This window comes from Lactuca saligna, chromosome 9, assembly GCF_052625555.1.
Source record: "Lactuca saligna cultivar CGN05327 chromosome 9, ASM5262555v1, whole genome shotgun sequence".
In the NCBI taxonomy this organism is placed as follows: Eukaryota; Viridiplantae; Streptophyta; class Magnoliopsida; order Asterales; family Asteraceae; genus Lactuca; species Lactuca saligna.
Window position 1 is genome coordinate 5289644 of NC_136425.1, and position 25435 is coordinate 5315078.

At 33.1% G+C, this 25435-nt stretch overlaps 4 protein-coding genes across 5 annotated transcripts; 1 reads left to right on the forward strand and 3 right to left on the reverse strand.

Moving 5' to 3' along the window:
• Positions 1 to 6273: 6273 nt before the first annotated feature.
• Positions 6274 to 10823, reverse strand: FZL (FZO-like protein). 2 transcript variants are annotated; one of them, XM_078973102.1, is made up of 11 exons: positions 10237 to 10822; positions 9574 to 10115; positions 9406 to 9474; positions 8927 to 9124; positions 8726 to 8857; positions 8487 to 8573; positions 7936 to 8355; positions 7688 to 7855; positions 7172 to 7402; positions 6878 to 6993; positions 6274 to 6675 (listed from the first exon to the last, which is right to left on the reverse strand). In XM_078973102.1, the coding sequence occupies exons 1-11, from the start codon at positions 10739 to 10741 to the stop codon at positions 6390 to 6392; spliced, it is 2754 nt and encodes a 917-aa protein (XP_078829228.1). In that variant the 5' UTR covers positions 10742 to 10822; the 3' UTR covers positions 6274 to 6389. The 2 variants fall into 2 exon arrangements, with proteins under 2 accessions (XP_078829228.1, XP_078829229.1); XM_078973103.1 differs by lacking the exon at positions 6878 to 6993 and having other exon boundaries at positions 6465 to 6675; positions 10237 to 10823.
• Positions 10824 to 13616: 2793 nt separating this feature from the next.
• Positions 13617 to 15445, reverse strand: LOC145014279 (GRIP/coiled-coil protein). The gene is made up of 6 exons (XM_078972663.1): positions 15302 to 15445; positions 15093 to 15212; positions 14883 to 15005; positions 14417 to 14644; positions 14165 to 14329; positions 13617 to 14083 (listed from the first exon to the last, which is right to left on the reverse strand). Exons 1-6 carry the CDS (start codon positions 15347 to 15349, stop codon positions 13799 to 13801), a joined length of 969 nt encoding a protein of 322 aa, XP_078828789.1. The 5' UTR covers positions 15350 to 15445; the 3' UTR covers positions 13617 to 13798.
• Positions 15446 to 20146: 4701 nt separating this feature from the next.
• Positions 20147 to 22126, forward strand: CSP41A (chloroplast stem-loop binding protein of 41 kDa). The gene is made up of 6 exons (XM_078974341.1): positions 20147 to 20578; positions 20670 to 20791; positions 20937 to 21039; positions 21236 to 21374; positions 21519 to 21796; positions 21871 to 22126. The coding sequence occupies exons 1-6, from the start codon at positions 20207 to 20209 to the stop codon at positions 22051 to 22053; spliced, it is 1197 nt and encodes a 398-aa protein (XP_078830467.1). The 5' UTR covers positions 20147 to 20206; the 3' UTR covers positions 22054 to 22126.
• Positions 22127 to 22379: 253 nt separating this feature from the next.
• On the reverse strand, positions 22380 to 24862 carry RANGAP1 (RAN GTPase activating protein 1). Its single transcript, XM_078974340.1, has 2 exons — positions 24705 to 24862; positions 22380 to 24173 (listed from the first exon to the last, which is right to left on the reverse strand). Exon 2 carries the CDS (start codon positions 24160 to 24162, stop codon positions 22534 to 22536), a length of 1629 nt encoding a protein of 542 aa, XP_078830466.1. The 5' UTR covers positions 24163 to 24173; positions 24705 to 24862; the 3' UTR covers positions 22380 to 22533.
• Positions 24863 to 25435: the final 573 nt, after the last annotated feature.

Here is a 25435-nt window from a genome sequence, read left to right on the forward strand (position 1 = left end):
ACTTTGAACCAAAAACCCTAAAAATGGTCCAAAAAGCAAAACTTATGAAGAACCAGGAAAGCTTTGAGCTTTTTACCTCAGAAGTGATCTCCAACCAATGTAGAACTCGGATCTACACTTGTTCTTCAACTTCTAGCTCCAATAATGGCTCCTTCTTCTCCTTCTTTACCTTGAAAAGGTAACTTCAAGCTCAAAAACACACACACAAGCTAAAGCACGGATCTCAACTCTCTAAGGACTCACTCAAGGAGGGGGGGGGGGGGTTTATGGTGGCTAGGGCAAAGGACTACATGTTCCTTTTATAATTCACAAGCCAGAAATTTAGGGTTTACATCTGGGCTCACTACGCCCAGCGTACTCGGGCGAGTCCGCATTCAAATTAAGAGCGCGAGTGCGCGCGACGTACATCTCAGTATGCCCAACGTACTCACCAATCTCACATACAACTTTAAGGGCCTAATTTGACAACTCTCCAAAATAGAAGGACCATAAAGCTTACCTGGATTTCGGGCTGCTACACTTTAAGTATTAAAAGGTTCCTAAAAAATGTAAAAATATCGATTACAAGAACCAAAAGTGTCAAAATGGCTAAAAAATGAGGACCAAAGTTGCCAAAGTACAGGGACCAAATTTGCTAAAAAAACAACATAAAGTCCAGGGACTAAAATAGACAAAAATTGTAGAAAATGGATCAAAGTTGTCAAACCGCTAAATTTTTGTGGCCAAACTTTAAATATTAAAAGGTTCCTAAAAAATGTAAAAATATCGATTACAAGGATCAAAAGTGTCAAAATGGCTAAAAATGAGGACCAAAGTTGTCAAACCGTTAAAGTTTTGTGGCCAAAGCTTAAATATTAAAAGGTTCCTAAATAGAAAAGGGATCAAAGTTGTCAAACCGTTAAAGTGTGGCCAAACTTTAAATATTAAAAGGTTCCTAAAAAATATAAAAATATCGATTACAAGAACCAAAAGTGTCAAAATGACTAAAAAATGAGGACCAAAGTTGCCAAAGTATAGGGACCAATTCTGCCAAAAAAATAAACATACAGTCCAGGGACTAAAATAGACAAAAATTGTGGAAATTCACTATTCATAAGAAACAATTTCCATACTATATATAATAATGTAATATATGATGGAGTAAAAAAAATATTAATAACGTAGAGTGTTGATCATTTCTAAAAGTTTGTGGTGTTGTAATAAGGATTAGTGAAAATGATGTATAGACGAGGCATCACTTTTTTAATAAACATGTAGTGATCATACCTCTTAGCTTGACCGTGACCACAAACGGTAAGTGAGTGGTAGATTTTGGTCCCTATTTCAGTTGAATATGGAATTCACAGGAAAAGTTTGTTCTCATTTATATAAGGTTATACTATAATAATATGGGTAGATTTGTAACAAATAACAAATAAGGCATTGAGTAGTTTAAAACCTTCTTTTCCAACAAAATTTATTTGATTATAAGCAAGATTTTATTTTTATTAAAATAGTAATACACCAATATTTTTTTTTGTTGTTGTTGTAATTTGAATCATATCATCTCATAGGATACAATAACTATTGTTATGATTTGACAAACATGATAAAATATTTTTGCTATGATTTGCCATTTAATCATAATTTTCATTACAATTAAAAATTATAGATTATAAATTTGTAATGTAAATATGTTTTCTATTTGTATAACTAATTCTGATGTATAGCTAAATAAAATTTGCTAAAAAACGATCAAATAACAACTAATTGATACATAAATAGTTAATTGAGTTACCAAAAAACACAGTCAAAAGATTTGACATTTATTAAATTAGTTATCGAGACAAATAGTCGGTTTCCAATGAAAAAAATGGAAAGTGATTATAACCAATGTTGAAAAAATGGATAATCAAGGTAGTCCAATGTTTGGAACTTATGGCCCACACATTTAATTGTTTTCGAGTTCATTTTAGGAGGGGAGTAAAAGGGAAAAAAAATCCAACATGTTATTGGTTTATTTTTAAGGATAGAATGGAAGGGAAATGAAAGATAAAGGGAAAATGACTTATGTAGGTAACTAACTATTTTGATTGTCCACATATAGGTAATGTTCTTTTTTTGTTCTCATTAATGAAACCAACTTGTTATTTATGTTCATATTTAGGTAATATGACCGGCTATTACCTGTTTTTGCTTATGTGGCAGCCATCTGGCACGTGACTAGAATACGTTGCACCTATGTGGCATTGTGCATATATTCTCTTCATTTACAGTATAAGAAGTCATTCAATTACACCCCTGATTTTGAACCCTAGATCGACGAGGGCTTCTTCTTCCTCATCTTATTCTTCAAACGACAAGATGAATTTCAAGTTGATCATCCATGTGATTGCAACTTACCATCTCGTGTGAAGAGTTTAAGAACCCCTAACAACCCTGGAAGAAAATTTGGAGTTTGTCAAAACTCGATGGTAATCAGTATTGTTGAATACGTTGCAACTTTCTTCTTCTTCATCCTTTAATTTAACTTTTTTTTTTAAATTTTCTTCAAGAATGGAAAAAGTTCAAGCTGTAAATTCTGGCAATGGCTGGATGAGGATGAAGGGAGGACAGATGGAAGAAAGCTATACTGGATGAAACCAGAAGAAAGCTGTAATTTAATCTTGAAATTTTGCACTTTGAAGAATGAAATCAGCATATGTAGGATGAAGATCGAACAAGAAAACAACACCAATTTGGTTAATAGACAAGAATTGTACAAAGTCAAGTGGAAGTTGTTTACTCACAAATTGGCACTGATTTTGTTATTTGTATTGTATGTGAAAATGTTGGCTTGATTGTTGTTCATGATGTATTAGGGTTGAATGATGTATTTCATGATTAAAACTTGATTGGTATGCTTATGTATGTAATGAATGGATGGAACTTTTGTTACATGTTTTTGCTTCTGATGTTTTTGTTACATGTTTAAAATGAAAAACAATTAAACACTGAAATGGTATACATTGAAACATTGGGATGTAATATAATCTAACATGGGAATGTAACATTGTATTCCCAAGAAACATTGTTTACAAAACATTGGAATTTAACACAGTTACACATGCATTACTGCCAAAAGGTACACACAAGATTCCAAAAGTAACATATATAACTAGACATAAGTCCAAAAGTTACACATATTACTAGACAAAAGATTCCCGGTCAATGATGCCATAAAATAACCAATTGTCAAATTCTATTCCAATTCCATTGGATTTTCACCACTACTCCCCTGTTTCCCATCTCACTTCTTTCTTATTTGAATTTTTGTGATTCTTTCTGAAGGTTTACTTCTTCTCTTTCCCTGTAGAACTTGAAATGCTGGTAGTTCCATCATATGCTCGTCTTCCACTGGATCTTGAACTGCAGCCTGTCCTTGGTCATCTTGTCCAACTGGATCTTGAAGTACTTCAAGTTCTTCACCTTCTTGACCATCACCCTGTCCTTCAGCTTCAACTTCTACTTGATCTACAACTGCAGCCTGGTATTCACCTTCTTCAACTTCAACTTCAACAAGTGCTTCAACTTGTTCTTCAACCCCTCTAACTTCAACTTATTCTTCAGCTTCAACCTCAGGTTGGTCTACATCTTCATATGTATGATTACCCTCTTCAAAATCAACTTCATAAGACTCCACCTCACTGTCAGGCTCCCTTTGAACTTCACTGTCACTATCACTTTCCACATCAACTTCTTGATTCCATTCAACCTTCACTTTACCTGTTATGAAATAATTCAAATGTTAGAATTAGAAGCTGTTATATTGTAATCAAAAGGTAAAGGAGGAGAAATACCCTTTTTGTTGCCTTTTTTATTTTTTGACTTTGGCTTTGGATTAGATGATTCTCAATTGGTTTTTGATGACATTTTGCTTTATTATGCCCTGATTCTCTGCATATGTTGCATCTCATAACAATTCCCCTTTTTGAGACTGTATGCTTATTGCCCTTTAGTTTACTCTCAATCTGATCCCATTTCCTGTTTGTTGATGGTCTTCCTGGCATCCTTCTCTTTTTGGGAGGCAATGGCTTGATGTAATCCACATCAGGCCACATATCACTACCATTTAGTGACTTAATGGTGTACATGTAGGCATTACAAAACATTGTTGTGGTCAGCCATGGTGATACATAGTCCTCTAGATCCCTATTGAGGTTTGAAATTGCAGCAGATGCATGTACACAAGGGTAACCAGTTAATTGTCAGCCTCTACATCCACATGTTTTCTTACCAAGGTCTACAACATATGCATCTTGTAAAAGTCTCAATTCAAATTGTTGATAACCAGATGGTACAACTCTCCAAAATCTGTCCACACACACTTAAATGTAAGTATATACAATTGAATGTCAGACACACATATATATATATATATATATATATATATATATATATATATATATAAGGTATTCAACAACTAACCTTTGAAGTTCCTTAATCTTGGACAATTTCAGTCTAATGGCAGGACATATGTTTAAGTCTCCCCAAGAACTTCCCTTACTTTTTTGTCTACAAAGTCTCTCCATCACAAATTCTAATTTCCTTTAACATAGTGATTAGAGGTCTCTTCCTGGTAGCTCCAATGATTGAGTTAAAACTCTCAGAAACACCACAAATCATACCCATTCTTTACCGCATAATTGGTTAGACATAGCTTCAATTACATTGGGTTTGCAAACTTCATACCTAGAATTGGCACCATCTTATCCCATTCTTGATTCTCATCATGGACATGGAATACAACCTTATCATCTTTTCCATCATTAGGTTGATCATCATCACTAAGCTTACCTGAAAGTTTGTTTAAAAAATTGTCACCAACAATTTTGTTAAAGGTATGGACTTCTTCATCAACTTCATGCTCATATGCCATAATATCATCCAAGTTATCATCTTCATTATTGTCATCCTCTTCTTCCTTGTGATCCTCTTCTTCATTGCCGTCCTCTTCTTCGTTGTCATCCAAGTCATACCAATTACCATCTGATAACACCTCATTTTCAGCCTAATCAAGGATTGGATCATTTTGGAGGTCAATGTAGACATCCAACTGAGCTTCAGGAGTATAAGTAGCTTTAACAAACTCTCAATAATCAGCATCACTGTCGATTCTTATAATACCCTCACCCAATGTTTCCTTTCTACTACAGTAGTACACACTATCACAACTTCCATTGGTTAAATTCCTAAGCCACAAAAGAAACTCTTTGTACGTAAATCCTCCAAAATCGACATCACGCACTGTTATCTTTTCGAGATCTAAGTATTTCAACGGATTTCGGGCAAATACTCCATTGTAATGAACATCTACAGTTAAATACTTACCTGTAGATGATTGGGACGCCATCTTACAGTCGACTTCAACACGTAACTTCAACTCCAAACTCTAATCTTCAATTTGGTGAATTGAATCTAAAATCAGGAGATGATTATGGTGAAAATGAAAGTATCGAACCCTAATTAAATAAGAAATGGGAGTAATGGTCACGTAAGAATCCACGTAATTAGCTTTAACCGAGTAAAATTGATGCAACCGATTAAAACGGGCAAAAACAGGTAATAGTCGGTCATATTACCTAAGTATGAACATAAATAACAAGTTGGTTTCATTAATAAGAACAACAAAAAAAAAAAAAAAAAAAAAAAAAAAAAAAAAAAAAAAACATTATCTATATGTGGACAATCGAAATAGTTAGTTACCTTCGTAAGTCATTTTCCCAAGGACAAAATAGCATTGAAATCTATCCTTCAAGTTTTGAGTGAATTAGAAGGGGAAGATAGAGGAATGTTCATAAGTTACATTTTTACCCATGTAACAAATCTCTTTTCTCTCAAATGAAGGGCAAAACTATAAGAATGTTGATTTCCTTCTCTTTTCTAGCAGCTTAAGAACACAAATTTTCTTCTATTTTTACTTCAACTCAAGAACACAATTATTTACTTCTATTTCCCTTCCAATTCCTTTCTTCCCTTCCCCTCCCTTACCTTTATTAAAAAACTTAATAACATGGCGATAAGGATAACGTTTATATTTATATATGTGTAAATTATATAAGCATGTCAAACTCGTTTGGCTTGAAAAGTTAAGGTCGAGAACATGGCGATCATGTTTATATTTCAATATGTATAACTATATAAGCTTGTCAAGAAAACGTGAAACGAGCTTTCAATCCATCTCAACTCAAGCTCTTATCGAGCTTCTCAAACTCTATATATCTATATATCTCAGATTACTCTGACTAACAGAAATTACCATTAAAATTAATCAAATTTATTAGCTATACCAAAGCTTGTTCAATTGCATCTCACAACACACGCCTCAAATGCAAACTTATAAAGATTCAAGAATAGCATTGCCTATGATATCATAATGGCATATGGAGGTTTTGGACATCAATCTGTAACCCTTTGATTCTTTCCTCCATTTTTATCAATTCTTGTTGAATCATCACAAGTTCATCTAATCTAGTTTGTGCTGAATCCTGATATGGTTTACCAACAAGCTTAACATAGCTTTCAAGACTCTCACTTGTCTCCAACAAATCTCTCTCCATTGCTTCTTCAATTTTACGTGCCAAGTTATCCGCAGTCCTCTTCACTTTTTCCACCACTTTTTGCCTTCGAAACGGAAAATTCGCAATCGCTATGTAACTATCACATGACCCAAGAAAAAAATAAAAAAAAATTATTATTATTTTGGTCAGGTGATTTTACATTGGGCAAAATGCAAGAAATAGCAATCTACTTTTATTTATTTTTCATTTCTTTCTAGTATTACATCAACAAGTAGCAAAGTAGGATGCTAATAAGCAAATGAATGAAAGTATGTTGCTATTATTGAAAAATATAATACCCGCCAGCAGAGCAAAGACCAAGAGCAAGAAGATCTTCCAAAGTGGTTGGTAGGACAGATGTCAAAAGTGAAGCTAATAAACTAGCTGTTCCTATTCCACCAAATGTCCCTAAGAACTTTATTAACCCAAAAAATAAAAAGATTAATTACCACCAAACCAAACCACTTGTACAGAGACATGAGTAAAATGATAGTGTTTTTTAAGTGTTTACAAATAAATTCCTAAATTGCTTTATTCATTATAACCGGATATTTATTTAAATAAGAGTTTTAAATTTATAAAAGGAAGCTGACCACTTCACGGATTTCTTGCTCAAATAGTTTGGAAGCAGCAGCAGCACTGAAGTCATCTAATTGTTGGACACTGAATTCATTTTTACTCTCAACCAATTTTCGAGTCTCAAACAAATATCGATTGCCCGACTTCATAAATGATGCCCATCTTTTCTCAAAACTTTCCTCATAAAATTTTACTTCACGCGCATTATTTGATCGGAGCCATTCACCATATTCCCCTAGTAATTTCTGCAAAAAAAAACATAAAATCAAGAAATCTGAATAAAATGCCAATTTCTAAAACCTTATTCTTTTCGTTCAAACTCATCTAAAACTGGATTCAAAAAACAAGAGCCAGCATTTTTAGATCATGATGTGTCAATAGATTAAATTTCAGTTTTGGTCCTTGAGTAAAGCTGATTTTTGCAATCTTGGTCCTTATTTTGATGTTTCTTAATGATTTCGGACCTTGTTCCATGCAAAACGACTATTTTCACCCTTTATGAAGAGAAAAAAAAAAAAGGAAGTGCATACCTGTGATTCCAATAGTGCTGGAGCAATGATGTCATTTCTAATGGTTGTAGCAGCAGGCATTGGGGCAGTATTACCTCCTCTAAAAACATACGACACCACAATATCAAGATTTGATAACCGCAGAGTTGACATAATAAGCTGCACAACGCGTGCTTGCGTTTTATCTATCTGCATTTATTTCAACACATCAAACAGATTCCAAAATATAAACTTCATTCATTTCAAAGAAAATAAAATAATAAATATACCAGCGATGAAGATTGTTTCTTCCAAGATATGCTTTCGGTTTCCATCTTGGATGCATAGTCTTTTACACTGCTTATTAACTCATTAATTGAAACCAAGTCTTTTTTCGCCTGTAAGCATTCTCTTTCCACAAGCTTTTGTGATGCTGAAAGAAGTTGTTCTGCAATTGCAATTGGTGTTTCCAGTTTGAGTTTAATTCTTTCGGTTCCTGTGCTTGTTGACACATCTAAGAAGCTGTATAAAAACTTTTCAAGCTCATAGAAACTAGTTGTTTCCCAATAAGAATCCTTATCTTCATGCCCTTCAGATATGGTTGACAGTTTTCGTTTAAGGGCAGATCGGGCAGATACAGGAAACAACGTTACATCGGTGCTTAACAGCTTTTGTGTGTTCTCTTTGATGAATCCAATTGCTTCCTGAAGCTGCAGCAGATCACGTAAATGTTTCAGAATGATTTAAAATTGCGAGTTGAAGAAACAGAATGTGAATGGTTGATTAGGTTTGGAGTTTATCAATATACGCTTCTAAATGAGACAAAACGGACGTATGATACCTCAATGGGAGTTTGGTATATATCGGATTTGTTGAGTACAAACACGACCTTTTTCTTCCATTGTTGTGTGTAACGCAGAAAAGAAACCTGAAAAAGGAACGGAATGATAAAAGCGTAAGAGTTCGATACAAAATATACAATTTGATTTACAAAAGAATAAATTAAAACATAACGAGAATATCTCAAGTAAGATAATAATAAATATATTTTCTAGTTAGTTTCAGAAAAAAAAAAATTACCTCGCTTTCAGTCAATGGACGATCAGCAGAAAGAAGAAAAAGAAGCAAATCTGCCCGGGGCACAAATTCTTCGGTCAGGCGCTGCTGTCTTTGAAGAATCACATTGGTCCCTGGCGTATCAACAATGATCATCTGTTTCACCAAAATTACATTAATATTTTCCAATAAATTGCAATTAAATATATATAATTAGTGTCTCACATGCTCAAGTATTGGTGCAGGTAAATAGCATATGTATTGCCCATCTGGATGCCTTTCACAGCGCTGCTGTTCGTTAGAATCAAGCTCTGAATATCGTAAAAAGGTTATCTCATTTGTTGTAGGGACAACTCCGTCTTTTAAGTACTTTCTCCCAAGAAGAGCATTTATGAAAGTTGATTTTCCAGAATTGAATTCACCCTATCAAATCATGACAAGATGAAAGAAATCTTAGTGAAAATCGTACCAAACTGTTAATACTACTTACTTAAGTCTACATACATCATAATACAACTCTGTGGTTAAACTTAAACAACAAAAAAAAATTTAGAAATTTACTACGTTGCAAATTCCCCGGTTTTAAATGAGTATTTGAAGGTGATTTTGTAACAAAAAAAAAAAAAAAAATCATTTGAAATTCAGAGCTAATACCAATTTATACCCGCGGAATCAGAAGTTGTTGAAGTTCAGCACACAATTACCACTATAACCAGTAAGAATGGCTCACTGAGGTGTGAAACAGCATCCCTGAGAAGTGAAACTTCCTCCATCTGACATTTATTAAAAACCAATGAAAAAGTATTATATATAACTCAAAAAATATCACCAAAACCAATTTGGCTACCAAATTATAAGATTAAAAAGATCACCAGAGGCGAAGCTCTCTGGATAAGATCAATGGCTTCAAGCAGCATCGATCTCTCGCTTTCTATCAACTCTACTTCTCTATCCTCCAAATTCACAAACCCTGTGAACCCCTTTTCACCCGAAACACCATTTTCTGACTCCAACACCAAACCATCGCGTAAAGCTTCTGTTCTTTTATCAGATGCCTGCATGCTATAGATCTTGTTCAAGGCATCGTTGCCTAGCAACTTTAGTCCTTCTAATGAAACAACTAATCCACTTGCTCCAGATTGTAACAAATATAACATTTCGTTGGATAGTTTATCCTTGTTATCGGGGTTGACACTGAAAAATGTTGGAATTTTTGTCTGATTGATAATGGAAACCGATGGTTCTTCAATGCTTTCTTCTCCATTGTTATCGTACATTAGAAAATCCGCACCTTCAAAGCTAGAGGCATTCATGGCAGCATCTAAACTTTGCACTTTTCTTCCAATCAGAGGAAGAAATACCGAATCTGATTTTGAATCCATAATTGTATTCCTTGCAACAATGGCAGGTAAACCTGTTTTTGAATTGCAACATACATAAATTAAATTATTTCAGTTGTCTAAAGCTACACATAGATAGGCATCATTTCAAAATTAGGGTAAAATCAGTGACTAAATGCATCAAAAACTTCTAACCTTGATCAGAAACCACAACACCACTGGCATTAACGGCAGTAGCAATATCAACCCTCTCTGCAATCAAAAAGTAAGCCCGATCCCTAATCACCGATTTCAACAAACAGGCAGCATCATACAAATTCCTCCCACTTCCATTACCACAATTCAACACCACAACCCCAACAAGCCCCGAAACCGCCTGATCAACAGCATCAAGAACAAGCTTTCCGTCATCCAGCACGTCTTCGGGATTCAATTGAAGCACAACATTGGGGATTTTTATTTCCGGGCGCTTGTACCCACCAGGGAACAACGTTCTTTGGGGCTGTTGGTCATTGTTGCTTGAGATAAAGGAGCCGTTCTTCTCGATGCAGGTTATGAGGGAAGCGGCGGGGTGACGATGGTGGAGATTCAAAAGAGAGGGGGTACGGTGGCGGTGGTGGTGGTTGAAGTGGGTGAAGAGAGGGAGGTGGGATGGGGTGTAGAATGAAATTGAAACTGAACGGTGGAGGAGGGATACCATTTGGGTTTTCGGATCAAAAGGTTGAAGAAGATGTGCATACAGAGATAAAGTGTGTGTTATCTTGAGATTTATGTGGAGGTGGTCTGAGATCTCTGTTTTTCTTATCTTTCTGTAGATTTGTCGTTAGTAGAAACCCTCCATTCCCGCCACTAATTTCACGTGTTTTTTGATAATAAAATATACAAATCATAGATCTAGTTAGCTGTGAGTTCAATTTGGTTTCTTAATCAAACCAAACCCCAATTAAATGGTTTTCTGATATTAAATGTCTAGTGTCTTTTCATTTATCATGTAACTAAATTTAGGATAAATTTTCAGAAATTTTATTACATGAAAAACCACCATTTTACTAAAAAAGATTTAAAATCATTCATATTTACAAAAAGTTTTCTTAAAAATCATTTATATTACAAAAATGTTATAGAAAAGCAAATCTTTTACCGGATGAAATTGGTTAGCAGCTTTGAAATTGGTTAGCAGCTTTTTACAAGTTTACATGAACAAACATCATTAAAACAGCTTCTATCTTAGCAAATATACGTCCTACGTATACAAAAACTTGTATACTAATTTAGTTTCGCCTTTTTTTCATTAATCGGTCGACATTCTTCATACCATGACTTCTTTATCAATTCAAGCATATGATTTAGGAGCCAAGGTTGTTAGGTCTTTATTTTTTTCCAGACATATGATCGTTGCAATTTTTACTTGAGCAAAACATAGACTACAACAATAAGTCTTAAATTCAAACATTTTCAATTGCTTACCTCATAATTATGGAGTTTATAAAACTTTATACCTTGAATTATTTCTCAAAGGTTTATTTTTTGTAAAACATGTATATCTTATTGAAATCTACAACTATATAGAGGTGTAGAAGTTGAGTTAACATAACTCATGGAACACAAAAGATCGAGTCAAAAAATTCTCGTAATCTTTATGTTTGAAATTAATAATGGTCTCATGTGTAAATCCACAATTTGGGTTAAACGTTTTACCCTTTAAGTGTAAAATTTTAGCAAATAAATTAGATTTTTTTGTAAATAATATTGAAAGTTTTAAAGATAAGAATTGACTTTTGGATGAAATTTTATTTGAGGTGATAGTATTTTAGAATTTATGAAAATTAGAAGTACCATAATATTTTATGAATTTTGGTGATTTAAGTTGAAAACTTTGTGTTAATATACGTGAGATTAATTTGTATAAATTGATTTAAAGGAATAAAATATTTTGATAAGTGACGAATTTGTCATTCATCTTAAGTTTGGGCTTACTTTGTGGTTTGCGTCAATCTTATGAAGGTTTGTGACAATCTTATGAATTGGCCGTATCTTGGATTTTGGCCATTAAATTACTTAGCCTAAATATTTTGAATGGTCTTTGGTAATTGGTTTAGCTTGCATCATTGATCGAGTTTACTCTAATGTTAGGTTTATTCTCTTGTGTTGGATGCGTCTAATTGTATTGGGCTTATTATTGGGTTTATTCTAGGCTTATCTCTTTTAAATGTTGGACCCATATGCCTTTAGTATTTAAACTTACGGACTAAACGAACATTAACCTATTCATTTAGGTACCACTAATGTTAAGTATGTCCCATCTAGGGTATATTTTACATAATATAGTCGGAGTAGAGGGACTAGTCTTGTCCAAGGGATAGCTATGGATAATTAAGCGTTGGACTTGTTTTTCTTCTTCATTTGAGTATTTGACAATCTAGAGAAATAGAGAGGGGAATAGGATTCAATTCATGAGGAGAATTCAAAATTGGAGTATGATTAATGTTTTCTTTCAAGTTTCAACATCAATTTCATGAAAAGAAACAATTGAGGTATATCATTATCCATTATAAGTTGTGTGTTGTATTTTTAAGTTCCAACAATGGGGTGTCGCCCAAATTATTCATATATTACAAAAAAGTGGAATAATCACTAATTTTATATCGTTTGCACATGGATTTGATTGCTCCATATCCATTTGATTGAAGTAAAATTCGTTCAAATGGTGGTGAATCATGAAGTTATGAAACGTTGAATTACAAATTGAGTTATAGACTTATAGCAATGATGGATCATCTTTTGATCCATTTGAAAAATATTATAAAATGGAGGGTGTGATATGATTTGGATATATTAAAGTGTTATATGTTCAAATCATTGAAGGAAATCCAACTTAAAGGTCATTAACGATGTGTTAAAGCTTGAATTGAAGTTGAGGATGATGACCTTCTTCATTGTTGAATAAATCACATTAATAGTGTTAATTAGGATGGATTTTTGATGCTTGAAAAATGTTTTGAACTCTACTAATCCATTTTAAGGCATTACAAATCGATTTCAAAGTGTTATAATTGAGTTGGATGAGTTTCGTTGTTGTTTTTGGAGGTTAAGGGTTGTTTGCACGTCGTACGGTCGTGTAACTGACCTATTATAAATAACATAGTAAAAATGTGTATGACATATTTGAAAAAAAAAAAAAAAAAAGGTTGTTAATATCAATCTACAATGCATCTACAACCCTTCATATTCATCTACAATGCATCTACAACCCTTCATATTCATCTACAATGCATCTACAACCCTTCATATTCATCTACAATTATAGCATTACTTTTTTATATGTTATATTGTACTATGTGCATATTTATGTACTAAATATGTTGCATTCACTACATTCTTTTAGTATGATCGAATGAACATGAATTAATTATTTTCAAAAAGAAATATTGTAGATCCGAAATGATTTTTAAATAATTTATCCCAAACTAAATAATTAAATTCGGACCAGAACTAGTTATGTTCCGTTTTGAAGTTTATTTTACATTTGTATTCTTGAAAATTATAAAAGAAAACTCATTGTGGAACTAAAAAAATTATTTTCAACTGGAATAGGTTATTTTAAATTGATAAAACTGACATATAGTATTTCACAGGAATATGCACCAGCTGGTTAAAATAACATATGAATGATTGATTCATTGATCATTTTGATCAAAATTCAAAAGCACTTTTTTCGTTTATAACAAGAAAACCATTTTTGGTCAACAACCCCATTCTATCTTTCGTCCTCCTCATAATTGTCGGAGATCCCATATCTCCCTGTTTCCGGTAATTCTGAGGCATCATCTCCGGCGAGATCCTCCTCAAGCTCCGAGAAGTCCAAACACACACCCTTAATCACCTTTTCGTAGTCCTCCTCCTCCTCCTCTTCATCCTGTCGCGAAGTAAGTTGATGATACTCCACAAGCTGTCGGAGGCATTGGTTTTCTCTCGATAGGTTTGCGTTATCATTAGCCAATCTCGATTTTTCACCCAACAATGCCTCTAATTGAAGCCTCACCTGGACAATCGACAAATTTATTTTATTTGTTCCACAAAATTTTCACCCAATAATGTGCGCATATATATTATTATAACGTACCAAATCATCTTCCTCCGGTGGAACTCCCTTCACAAATCCGTCACGAAGCCGCCGGTTTTCTTCTTCAAGAATGCTGCATCGTTCTTGCATAAAACAAAGATCCGATTTCATTGATTTCATTTCTCTAGCCAAGAATCCTGCTCTTTTTGCCATCGAAATTGCAATCTTGATGAATCAAAGATAACCATCAGAGACTCAAAAAAGTTTGCGCTTAATATAATTATTCAAGACTCAGGAGTTTAGTTTACTCACATTTTTGGCTCGGTTGAGTTTCCCAAATTCTTTCGTGTCATTGTGGTTTTCATCAGAAATTTCCTCGGAATCCAGCTTCCTTTTCATCCCTCTTCTGTTGGGATCTAAACTCTCATTATCATCTTCTTCCTCTTCGTCCTTTGATGAACTTTGAGCTCTTTTTGCTTGTTCTAAAGAACTATGAAGAACATCAGATAGTGTTGGTGGTCTGGCAAGATCTTTTGCTCCCTGTAAATTTTTCAGAAGTGACTCAATTTCAATATGTTCTTACGACCCACTTAGAAGATGAATTCCATAAGCGAAATAGATAACTCACAAGAGACAAGATTTAGGCTGATTCTTTTTTGGCTTTTGAAAACCGAAAACAATTATTCGGACAGATAAAAGAGTCCTTTTTTCCCCAATTTTCAGATTCCGAAAAGAAATGAAGTAAAGACGACATGATTTGGATGTATTAAGTTCGTACCTGAAGTGCATTGTCAAGATTGTTAGAAAGCTGAGAAAGGGAACTAGCAACAGAATCAAATCCCCTTAATAAAAGCAACGAGTCTTCCTTTAATCTTTTCGCACGATTCTTCCCTTCGTAATTCTACAACCAAATTTCCCAAAACCAACAAAAAATCAAAACGCAGAAACAAAAACACAAAATCTATCAAATTCGACCTAACCCTCTTACCAAAGATGGACCTTTCTGGTTCTCAAGAAGCGTATCGATCCGATTTCGAAGAATGCTCCAGAAATGCTTATCAGAGATCGGACTGATGATCGGGGACGAACCCGTGATGTTAGTTGATCCCTGCTATTCGAAAAACAAAGGACATTAATTAGTGGGTTGGTTTTGTGAAAAAAAAAAAAAAAAAAGATGACAATTCGATTAAAACAAACCTTAAAGAGGGGATCTGGAGATGGGGATTCCATTGACGCAGCTGCCATTGAATTGAAGCTTTTGTTGTGAGAAAGTGAAGAACAGAGAGAAAGAGAAGAAGTAACGGCTAGGTTTATGAGATGTAAAAGTGGGGAGTGGTTTTAAATAAGAGGGTTGTAACGTTATTAATGGAAGGAGATTGGACTTCGTGTTTTGGAGCTTGGATACCCCCTAAAGAATCTAACGGCTCTAAATTATATTGTTTTCTTTTATTTAGAAATTCAACTCTAAATTAGAGTTTTTGACCCTATAATGTTTTTAAAAAACTTATTTATCCAATAGTATAGTTTTTAACATATTTACGGGTTATTTACTATTTTCCTTTATTTTTTAAAACTAGATTATGATCCACGTTGAACGCGGAGAAAATAAATTAAATTCATAATACATTAATAGGTGGCAATATCTTAGGTGAAATTTTAATAAAAAATGTTAGTTAGATTCATTTTTAGACGTTTTGAACCAAACTAATTAAATAAAAATATTTAATATTTATATTAGAGCAATTTGTTTTTTAATACTATAATTTTTAACATAAATGATCCACATGATCTTCGTTTTATCACAACATGATGCGACTTCTTAATTATAACATGTTGTGTAGTAGCATTTTGAATTGATTTTGTCTGGTGTACCAACCTCCATGGAGGCTCACATGACTCTTTTCATATTGGCCTTGTAAAAACCAAAAGCAACAATAAGTTGTTATATGTACCAGCAACATTAAATTCTGTAAAGAAATTCGATAAACATTACAGTTTAAGTGCATTGTCATAACCATAAACATCAAATTCATATATTTTAATTTGGTAAATTTATAAAGTATTTTTTCCTTATAAGAATTAAAATATGATTTTTCAGGCTACACCCAATCACATATACATACCTTCTGATCAAAGAAGTTATTACAAGAAAAAAAATGTTATGAACCAAAATATAATATTAGTTTCATAATTTGCTAAAAGTTAACACTAATAAATAATAATGAATTTTCACAAATCTTGTATTTTGGTTACTGCATCCAACGAACAAATGAAATTCAGTTTAAAGGATTGATTCAAGAAGTGCATCCATGACTTCTTGTAGCTAAATTTGGGGAAATGCTAAGACCTACCAAGATATGAAGGAACAGTCTATGAGGCTACATCTTGTTTCTGGAGGGCAATAGAAACTCAAAATTGTTAGCACATATCTTTCTTGCCTACTTCAATTATTAAATTTAGACCAAATTTATCAAAATCAAATTACAAAAAAACCCAGATATATTACCTAGCAATCAAACAACATATTTTTCATAGAAATAAATATAACAACTCCGCAAGAGTATAATAATATGTCTAAAAGAATTATTGAAAAACTTAGAATAAGATATATGTATTTGTTCTTGCAAGTTGAAGTGTAACAACAAAAAACTTCTTCATATTGCTTTTGGTCCGTTCCATGAGTTTTGTCATCATACGTTAAAAACGACTTTTATGGCTTTCTTTTGACAAACATAGGTTACCATATTAAAAAAATTAATATAAATGATATAATTTTGTTTCTATAACTAAATGAATGAAACTAATATACTTAGAGTAGATTGATTAATTTTTTTCATGACCTCTTAACATGAATACAATAATAACAAGTAATAAGAACAAAGTAAATACAAGAAATTGTAGAAGAAGAAGGAGAATTGGGTAAAGAAAGAACCTAGAAAAAAGAATTATAGAATAAAACCGTTGAAAATGAACACTGTAAATCATAGGGCTCAATCTAAAATCGTAAGAAGAACAACTTCAATGTAATCTTTTATATAGGATGTTTTTCAATAAGGAAATTATTATCTTAAAAAAAAATGGGATCCTAAATATTATCTTAGAGATTTTCGGTTATTTATCTACAAAAAATTATATCCTTTATATTGAATCAAAATTTCAAATTAATTGACTTGCTTAATTAATGAGTTTTCAATTCAAAACCATAATCTCAAATTGATTTATTTTACGTGAGATATACCGGGAGATAAATTATAAATAGACTCTTAAATATTTTGCTAATTTAATAGGATTAGATTAGATTTTATAGTTTAATGAGCAAATTATTGATATGATTATTTAATGAGTTTTTACAAAAAAAAAAAAAAAAAAAAAAAAAAAAAAAAAAAAAAAATTAAGCGGGTTTGAATTTTGAAGCCACGAGCTATAAATAAGAGAGTTAAATTATGAACAATATTAATTAGAGAAACTAATATCTTGTATATAAATAGAATAATATGTTGTAATTGATAATGCAATTATTGAATTTAAAAATTCTATAATTATTAAAAAAATTATAATTAAATATAATTGAGTTTGATTTAATTTGAAGAAAATTATGTCAGCAATCTAATCTAATGGTAGAAAACATAGGATTAAAATGCAATCAAAGGTTCTGATTGCTTCATTGGTGAATTAAAGGTTCTCTTTTAATAATATTTAGATATTAGAGATGTGTCATATGCTCCAGTTTTTTCTTCTGCCGCATGATATATAAACCAAAACATAAAGCACATAATAAACCACACAAAACCCATTCACTGTAACTTATTGTTTGTTTTTTTTTAATATTTTTTCTTTTGGCTTTTTTTTTTAGATTTTGCTTTTAGTGCTTATTAATTGTTTTTACAAGCAACATTATTCCTAACAAATCTTCTTAAAAATCCAAGAAAAAACTTTTTAAATTTAAAACAACAAACAATTTTTTAAATCTAAACCAACAAACATCATAGTAAACTAAAAAATTTCATAAGGAAAATCTTTAAAGTACAAAGCAACAATTGTTTGTTAGAAAAAACAAAAAGAAAATACAAAACATTTGAAATAACTTTGATTTGATAACCATTATTTACAAAGAAAAAAGATAGAAATAATAAGATATAAAGTTTTATTCGAATGAACCAAAAAAATATTGAATGTCTTCATTTACCATGGTTTAGATGGATATTTTTTCGATTATGACCACTTTGCTTACAAATTCCACAAAGCTTCGTTTTTCTTCCTTCTTTAATATCCATTCCATTTCGAAGTCTTGTTGAGCGCGAACAACCTTTTTTATTCCGTAAAAGCTTAAAATTTGGAAGCAATTCCTTAAACAATGATTGTGGCCAATACGATTCATGAGGAAGTGGAGAAAAAGCAGATGCCCAAGTATCACAATACTTTTCAATTGAGTAACATTTATCAATATATTGTCAAAATCAAATTTATAAAATATTTTTTGAGTTGTTTAAGTTAAACTAAAATTTATATTTAACTTGACCCTGTAATGTTATATTCAAATTAATAATTTAAGTATTTTATACAAATTGTTCCAAAATTATATCTTTAAAATGATAATAGTTTACATCCAACAATAATTAAAACTAATAAATTAAGTATAATATGTTAAAATTTAAAATAAAAAAAATCACTTAATAAGTAGAAGTAAATATATTATTTTAATATGGAAATTTAATTTATATATGATTACACTTTAGATTTGATATTTATTTAACCTTATTAACCAACTTATAATTATTATTATAAAGAAATTAAAAAGTCATAGGAGTTTCAAATGAATATGGTAAAAGGAAAATTGTTTCCTATATATATATATATATATATATATATATATATATATATATATATATATATATATGGGTAAAGTGAATATACCTAATAACCTTATATAAGTTTAGGTACCTAACCTCATCAAACTACATCATTTTGCATTAAATTTTCATTGCAATCATCCAAGGTTCTTAAACTTCATCCCTAAACTTGATTTATTTCAAAAAAATTTGGAAATTCATCATTATATTTCTCCTACATCCTTTCATTTGTAGCGGTAGGATATGAAGTCCATTAAGTGGTGTTCGATAGAAATACATGATGTAAAAGAAAGATATTTGTGAAAGTCCAAAGATTTCGGAAGTAATCAAGTTATGGGGTTGAAGTTTAACAACCTTAGGCAATTACAATGTAGATATGATACAAACCGATGTAGAATTATGGAGTTAGGTGCCTAAGCTTATATAAGGTTGTTAGGTATATATATATATATATATATATATATATATATATATATATATATATATATATATATATATAGGTTCAGGTTCATGTGAGACGATGCTAATTTCGTGAGACCGTGAGACGCATTTTTTTATTTTTTTTATTTTATTTTTATTTTATTTTTAATTTTTTTTAGTTAATTGAAGTTCCGAAAATAATATTTAAAAAAAGATTTTTTTTATTTTTCCATTTATTTTGCATTTTAAAATTATTTTTAGAATATGTACAGTGTAATATTCTATTTAGAATATTTCACGTATTTTTCAAAAAAATAGGATTTTTTTTATTTTTTTTAGTTAATTCAAGTTCCGAAAATAATATTTAAAAAAAGAATTTTTAGATTTTTCCATTTATTTTGCATTTAAAATTATTTTTTAAAATATGTCAGTGTAATATTTTATTTAGAATATTTCACGTATTTTTGAAAAAAAAAACGGGATTTTTTTTATTTTTTTTAGTTAATTCATGTTCCGAAAATAATATTTAAAAAAAAAAAGAATTTTTGGATTTTTTCATTTATTTTGTATTTTAAAATTATTTTTAGATTTGGTCTCACGGTCTCACAAAATTAGCATGGTCTCAAATAAACCTATATATATATATATATATATATATATATATATATATATATATATATATATATATATATATATCGGACAAAATAATTTTTAAAATTAATCTTTTAATCCATAACAAATAAAAATAAAAGAATAGTGTTGGCTCTCTCTCTCTCTCAATTGATTGTATATTAGATGAAAAACTGCTGGTTGTGAAGAAGGGCGAGTATCAATGGCCACTCTTCTTTCATCTTCTCTCGTCTTCTCCAATCTCTGTCGGCCTTCTCTCTCTCCCTCTATCTCCTCCCTAGCTCTATCCTCCTCATTTTCCTCCTCGTTTTCTCTATCTTCCTCCATCTCTGTCGCTCCTCACACTCTGTCATCTTCATGGAGAAAAAAACCCTCTCTTTCTACCTTCACAGTGAAGGCTATTGCTTCAGAGAAGAAGAAAGTTGTGATTGTTAACACAAATAGCGGTGGGCATGCTGTGATTGGCTTCTATTTCGCTAAGCAGCTTTTGAGTTCCGGGCATGATGTTACCATTGTTACCGTTGGTGATGAGAGCTCTGATAAGATGAAGAAGCCTCCATTCACCAGATTCTCTGTTAATTTTAACTCCATTGTGTTTATTTATATATAAAAAAATTCATCCTTTTGTAGCATTAGTCAATAAAGTGAGAGATATTTATTTACAGGAAATTGTGGATGGTGGTGGTAAGACGGTATGGGGTGATGTTGGTGCAATTGGGACAGTTTTGGAGGGATTGACATTTGATGTTGTTTTGGATAACAATGGCAAAGATTTGGATGCCGTGAGGTTTGTTTTTCCAACATACACAAATAATAATTCAGGCTTAAAGTCAATTAACACAAACTATATGGATTTCCGAGTAAAACATACAACCAATCAATCAAATTCGATTCTACTGGAATTCAATGATGATGGAAATGATTACTTGCAGGCCAGTGGCAGATTGGGCTAAGAGTGCAGGCGTAGGACAGTTTTTGTTCATAAGCAGTGCCGGAATTTATAAGCAAACCGAAGAGCCACCACATGTGGAAGGGGTGGGTACACACATCCTCATTCCTCAACCTTGAATCATTGCATATACTGTTTCGTTTTTAGTTTTTACACAACATGGGTTTTTGTACCCAAAAAAAAAAAAAAAAAAAAGTAGTTTTTGTTCCATTTGTCAGAATAACACATGTTATGCAGAAGTGTTTAGTCTGATAAGTTTATAATGATGAATAAATATTACAGGATGCGGTGAAATCCGATGCCGGTCACGTTTTGGTAGAAAAATACCTGTCGGAGGTTTTCGAAAACTGGGCCAGCTTTCGCCCACAATACATGATTGGTTCCGGCAACAACAAAGACTGTGAAGAGTGGTTCTTTGATCGTAAAACCTCTTACCTTGCCTACTCAGATTTCTGGGCATTTGCGTATTTTGGACAAACAAACCTCTAACCAGAGGTTGAGGGCTAGTCTCGTGTTTGTCCTATTGACATCTGTTTTGTGTTGTCATGTCATGGAATTTCCACAGGTATTGTGAGGGGGAGGCCGATTCCGATTCCAGGGTCGGGAATGCAGCTAACAAACATCTCACACGTAAGGGATTTATCGTCTATGCTAACAAAAGCGGTCGAGAATCCAAGTGCTGCAAGTGGGAATATCTTCAACTGTGTTAGCGATCGAGCCGTGACTCTAGACGGAATGGCTAAACTATGTGCTAAAGCAGCAGGATTGCCTGTTGAGATTGTGCACTACGACCCAAAATCCATTGGGAGTGATGCAAAGAAAGCTTTTCCTTTTCGTAACATGGTAACCATTCCATTTTTTAATGCACAAGGTACAACTCCATTTGTCTAATTCATGATTTACTATTTCTTTTGCAGCATTTTTATGCGGAACCCAGAGCTGCAAAGGACATTTTAGGATGGGAAAGCAGCACCAACTTACCGGAGGATTTGAAAGAGAGATTCCAAGAGTATGTCAAGATTGGGAGAGACAAGAAGACCATCAAATTTGATATCGATGATAAGATATTAGAATCCCTTAAAATCCCGGTTCCTGTCTGATCACCCAAAATTCTAACAGTTTATGTTCAAATTTCCCATTCTTATAAATGTCATCACATTGTTTTTTGTCTAATATTTCATCAGGTCTATGCTTGTATGTGTCAAATTCTACACCCAAAAAAAAAATTCAGCATAACAGTTTTGAACAAAGAAAAGTAAAGGGTAAAACCGCAAAAAACCATTTAATTATTTTTATAATACAGTCATTTTAGCTTTTTGACTTTTGAAAGAAAATCGGTGACCCTGTTTTCTTTTAGCACAACAAGCCTGAACCAATGACTTTAGGATGGGTCTGACAAATTTCATTTCTAGAACAAAATTTCAAATTATAAAACGACAACAAAAGTCACAGTAGAGTTGTAATAATAATAATAATAATACAAGCACCCAACTTTATAGGTTTGAATAATATATAGATAGAAAACATATCATTCATCCTAACTCTTGATTAGATTCTAAATATACTGAATCCGTCTTCTCCTACTCTTCCTGCTTGATTTCAAGATCCTTAAGCTTAGACTGCAACTCATCTTCATTAGCATCATCACCATCTTCATCATCATCATCATCATTATATTCTTCTCCTTCGGGGTCATTTTCGTCCAATGGACCAAGAACACTAGGAAAACTCTTGAATATCTCTTTCACGTTATCAACCCCTTCATCCGATAAAAAGTTACCATTAATGTTCAGTAATTTAAACCCTGGTTTACCCACAACAGCCTGAGACAATGCTCTAGCTCCAACCGTTCTGATTCCGTTTGTGCTCAGGTCAACTTCGGTCAACTGTCCAAACTCTTCTTTAAGCGAGTTAGCAATCACTATCGCACCTTCATCCTTCAATTCATTCTCAGATAAAACCAATTTAATCAAAGTATTTTTCTTTGCGGTTATAACAGCCGCCAAAGCCGAAGCCGATTCCGACGTAATATCGTTTCCGGCCATCTCAAGAACTTCAAGAGGGGAATCGGAATCCTTGATTGCATTCACAAGTGCCAAAGTCCCCTCGTCTTCCAAGTTCAAGTAGCTAAAATACACCTCGGTGAGACTAGTAAACACCGGAATGGCTTTGCTTAATGCGATTCCGGCTTCGATTCCAAACATATTGTCACGAAGATCGATCTTTTTCAGATTGGGACAAGTTCCGAGTGCTTTAGATAATGCAACCCCACCTTCGGAATCAACCCTCGTGGAGGAACACCGGAAGTCCTCCAGAATTGGTGATTCCTTCACAAGTCCGGAAATGGCAATGGCCCCTTCGTCTCCGGTCATGTTGTTATGAAAATGAAGGACTTTGAGTTTATTTGTTGATGGGATTAATTCACATACTGCCTTTGCAGCTTCCTCTGAGATACCATCATTCATCAAATACAACTCTTCAAGGTTACTTTGTGAAGCTAAAAGCTTTTCAAATGCCCTTACACCTTTTTCACCTAAAGCATTATTTGAAAGGTTTAAATACCTAAGATTTGACCCTTCAAGAGCTGAGGCAAAAATGGTCATGACTTCAAGAGCATCAGCTTCTGGCCTCCCGGCGATAAAATCGGATAAGTCAGCTTCAGTCAACTGTTCTTTCAGAGATGACAAAATGGGTCCAGCAATTCGGGCAGCATCCAGACCGAAACTTCTATTGCTAAAACATATCTTTGTGTATTTGTTTCCAGGTTCAGATAAAGGTTTTAGAAGTTCTTGAGCTTCATCTGCCTCAATGAAGGCTCGCTTTCCTCCAGAAATGTCAAAGAAGGTTTCATGGTGTGGTGTAACTGAATCTGGCATGGGTTCAGGTTCTTGATCTGTTTTTGGTTTAGGGCCTCTTTTGACGGCTTCCACCATGAGTTTACTGGATTCTTTAGCATAAGTTTGTACAGCAGATCCTCCATCACCATCGGGTTCCTTTTCAAAGTGTTGGTTTGCAATGGCAAAGGCTGATGCCTCTATTTGCTTTGCCTCTTCTTCTGCTTCTTCCTTGCTTAAAATACCATATTTTCTAGATAGAATAGATGGAGTTGTGAGATTTTTAACTATACGTTGCACAAGAACAAGCCTGGTGCCATGGCTTGGAGGCCACAGTTTAATTGAGCGCAGTTGATTTGGTGCAGTAGACTCCATATCAAACGAACCTGCAACAACACGATAAAATACAGAAGATATAAATCTTGCGCTCGTAGCACGACTTACTTAAGAAAGTTATCACAACTAATATATCACACACCCTAATCTCTAAAATAAAGGAAATGAACTAGCGAAATAGCTTAAATGATAACACTTTCGAACAAACGGTAGCGCTGTAACCTCGATACATAAGCCGTCAATGTCGTTTATCTGAAACAAATGATATATATTTTCTGTAATGCATAAATTCAACATCGATTACATTTACTGATATCTTACGATTAGCTGAACTTTCATCCATTGCATAAAGGATTAAGTTAAGATTCTTCGGTTAGCAACAGATTAAACTAAAACAGCAAAATCAATGGATAAGATAAAAAGAAAAACAAATCCGATACAAAGTGCCCTAGTTTCCAGCGTCAACGGTCGTGTAGTAAAAGGATCCGGTCATTAAATTCATTAAACACAAACAAGATCTGAAAGAAATAAATGCTCTTTTCAGTGTAATAGGGCAAAAGAAATATGAAGAAAAACTTTACCGGTGGTGGTGGTGGTGCTCGTGGATGTGAAAGAGAAACTTTCTCCTGTTGAAAACCGTCCGGAGCGGCTCTTTGCTCCGCCGGCAAAGACGAAAACCCTTTGAAGTATGAAGAGGGCAATTCGAACTGCAAAGTGGGGGACTGTGATTGTTTCCCCCGTGATTATGTTTTTGTATGGAAGAAGGCACGTGGGCCCTAATGGACTTGCAGAAGAAGCGATACGCCGATACGAATACGATTTCTTCTCTAGGCCAGGCTGCTGTCTTACAAGCCCATTTCATTTTTTAGATATGGCCCATGGGCTATCCAACTCAGAAAAACACTCCACTACCACTAGGGTGTTGCTGCTTGTTTTCATTATTTATTAATATAATATTTCTAAAGAAAGTGTTTGTTTATGTAAATTTGATTCCCTTTTTATCCCGGTCCGATTCTAAAGAAAGTGTTTGTTTATGTAAATTTGCCGTAACGGTGAAAGTTCCATGTACTTTTTATGTCCATGGCTCATTTAGCTGGAGTGGTCACCATAACTAGTCACTTCTCTTGGATCCCTTGATACCCATGTTTTGTCCCCTGCTACGCATACACTTTAAGCATCTATTTGAGATAAGGGTATTTTGGGAAAATCATAAATAAGGAGCATCTTATTTGTAGATGGGTAATTTAGGTATTTTACTTATTAAGTTTGTTATGCCAAAGTATTATAAGAGGATGGTTGGAAGGTTTTGTCA

Excerpts from the sequence above, each read along its gene's own strand:
- CSP41A (XM_078974341.1), top strand. The coding sequence starts at position 20,207 with ATGGCCACTCTTCTTTCATCTTCTCTCGTCTTCTCCAATCTCTGTCGG. Across the intron at positions 20,792-20,936 it reads AAAGATTTGGATGCCGTGAG|GCCAGTGGCAGATTGGGCTA; the intron begins GTTTGTTTTTCC and ends GATTACTTGCAG. Across the intron at positions 21,040-21,235 it reads AGCCACCACATGTGGAAGGG|GATGCGGTGAAATCCGATGC; the intron begins GTGGGTACACAC and ends TAAATATTACAG.
- FZL (XM_078973102.1), bottom strand. The coding sequence starts at position 10,741 with ATGGTATCCCTCCTCCACCGTTCAGTTTCAATTTCATTCTACACCCCA. Across the intron at positions 7,403-7,687 it reads CAGCACTATTGGAATCACAG|AAATTACTAGGGGAATATGG; the intron begins GTATGCACTTCC and ends TTTTTTTTGCAG. Across the intron at positions 6,676-6,877 it reads GGTCTTTGCTCTGCTGGCGG|TTACATAGCGATTGCGAATT; the intron begins GTATTATATTTT and ends GTCATGTGATAG.
- RANGAP1 (XM_078974340.1), bottom strand. The coding sequence starts at position 24,162 with ATGGAGTCTACTGCACCAAATCAACTGCGCTCAATTAAACTGTGGCCT.
- LOC145014279 (XM_078972663.1), bottom strand. The coding sequence starts at position 15,349 with ATGGCAGCTGCGTCAATGGAATCCCCATCTCCAGATCCCCTCTTTAAG. Across the intron at positions 15,006-15,092 it reads ACCAGAAAGGTCCATCTTTG|AATTACGAAGGGAAGAATCG; the intron begins GTAAGAGGGTTA and ends ATTTGGTTGTAG. Across the intron at positions 14,330-14,416 it reads AACTCAACCGAGCCAAAAAT|ATTGCAATTTCGATGGCAAA; the intron begins GTGAGTAAACTA and ends TGATTCATCAAG.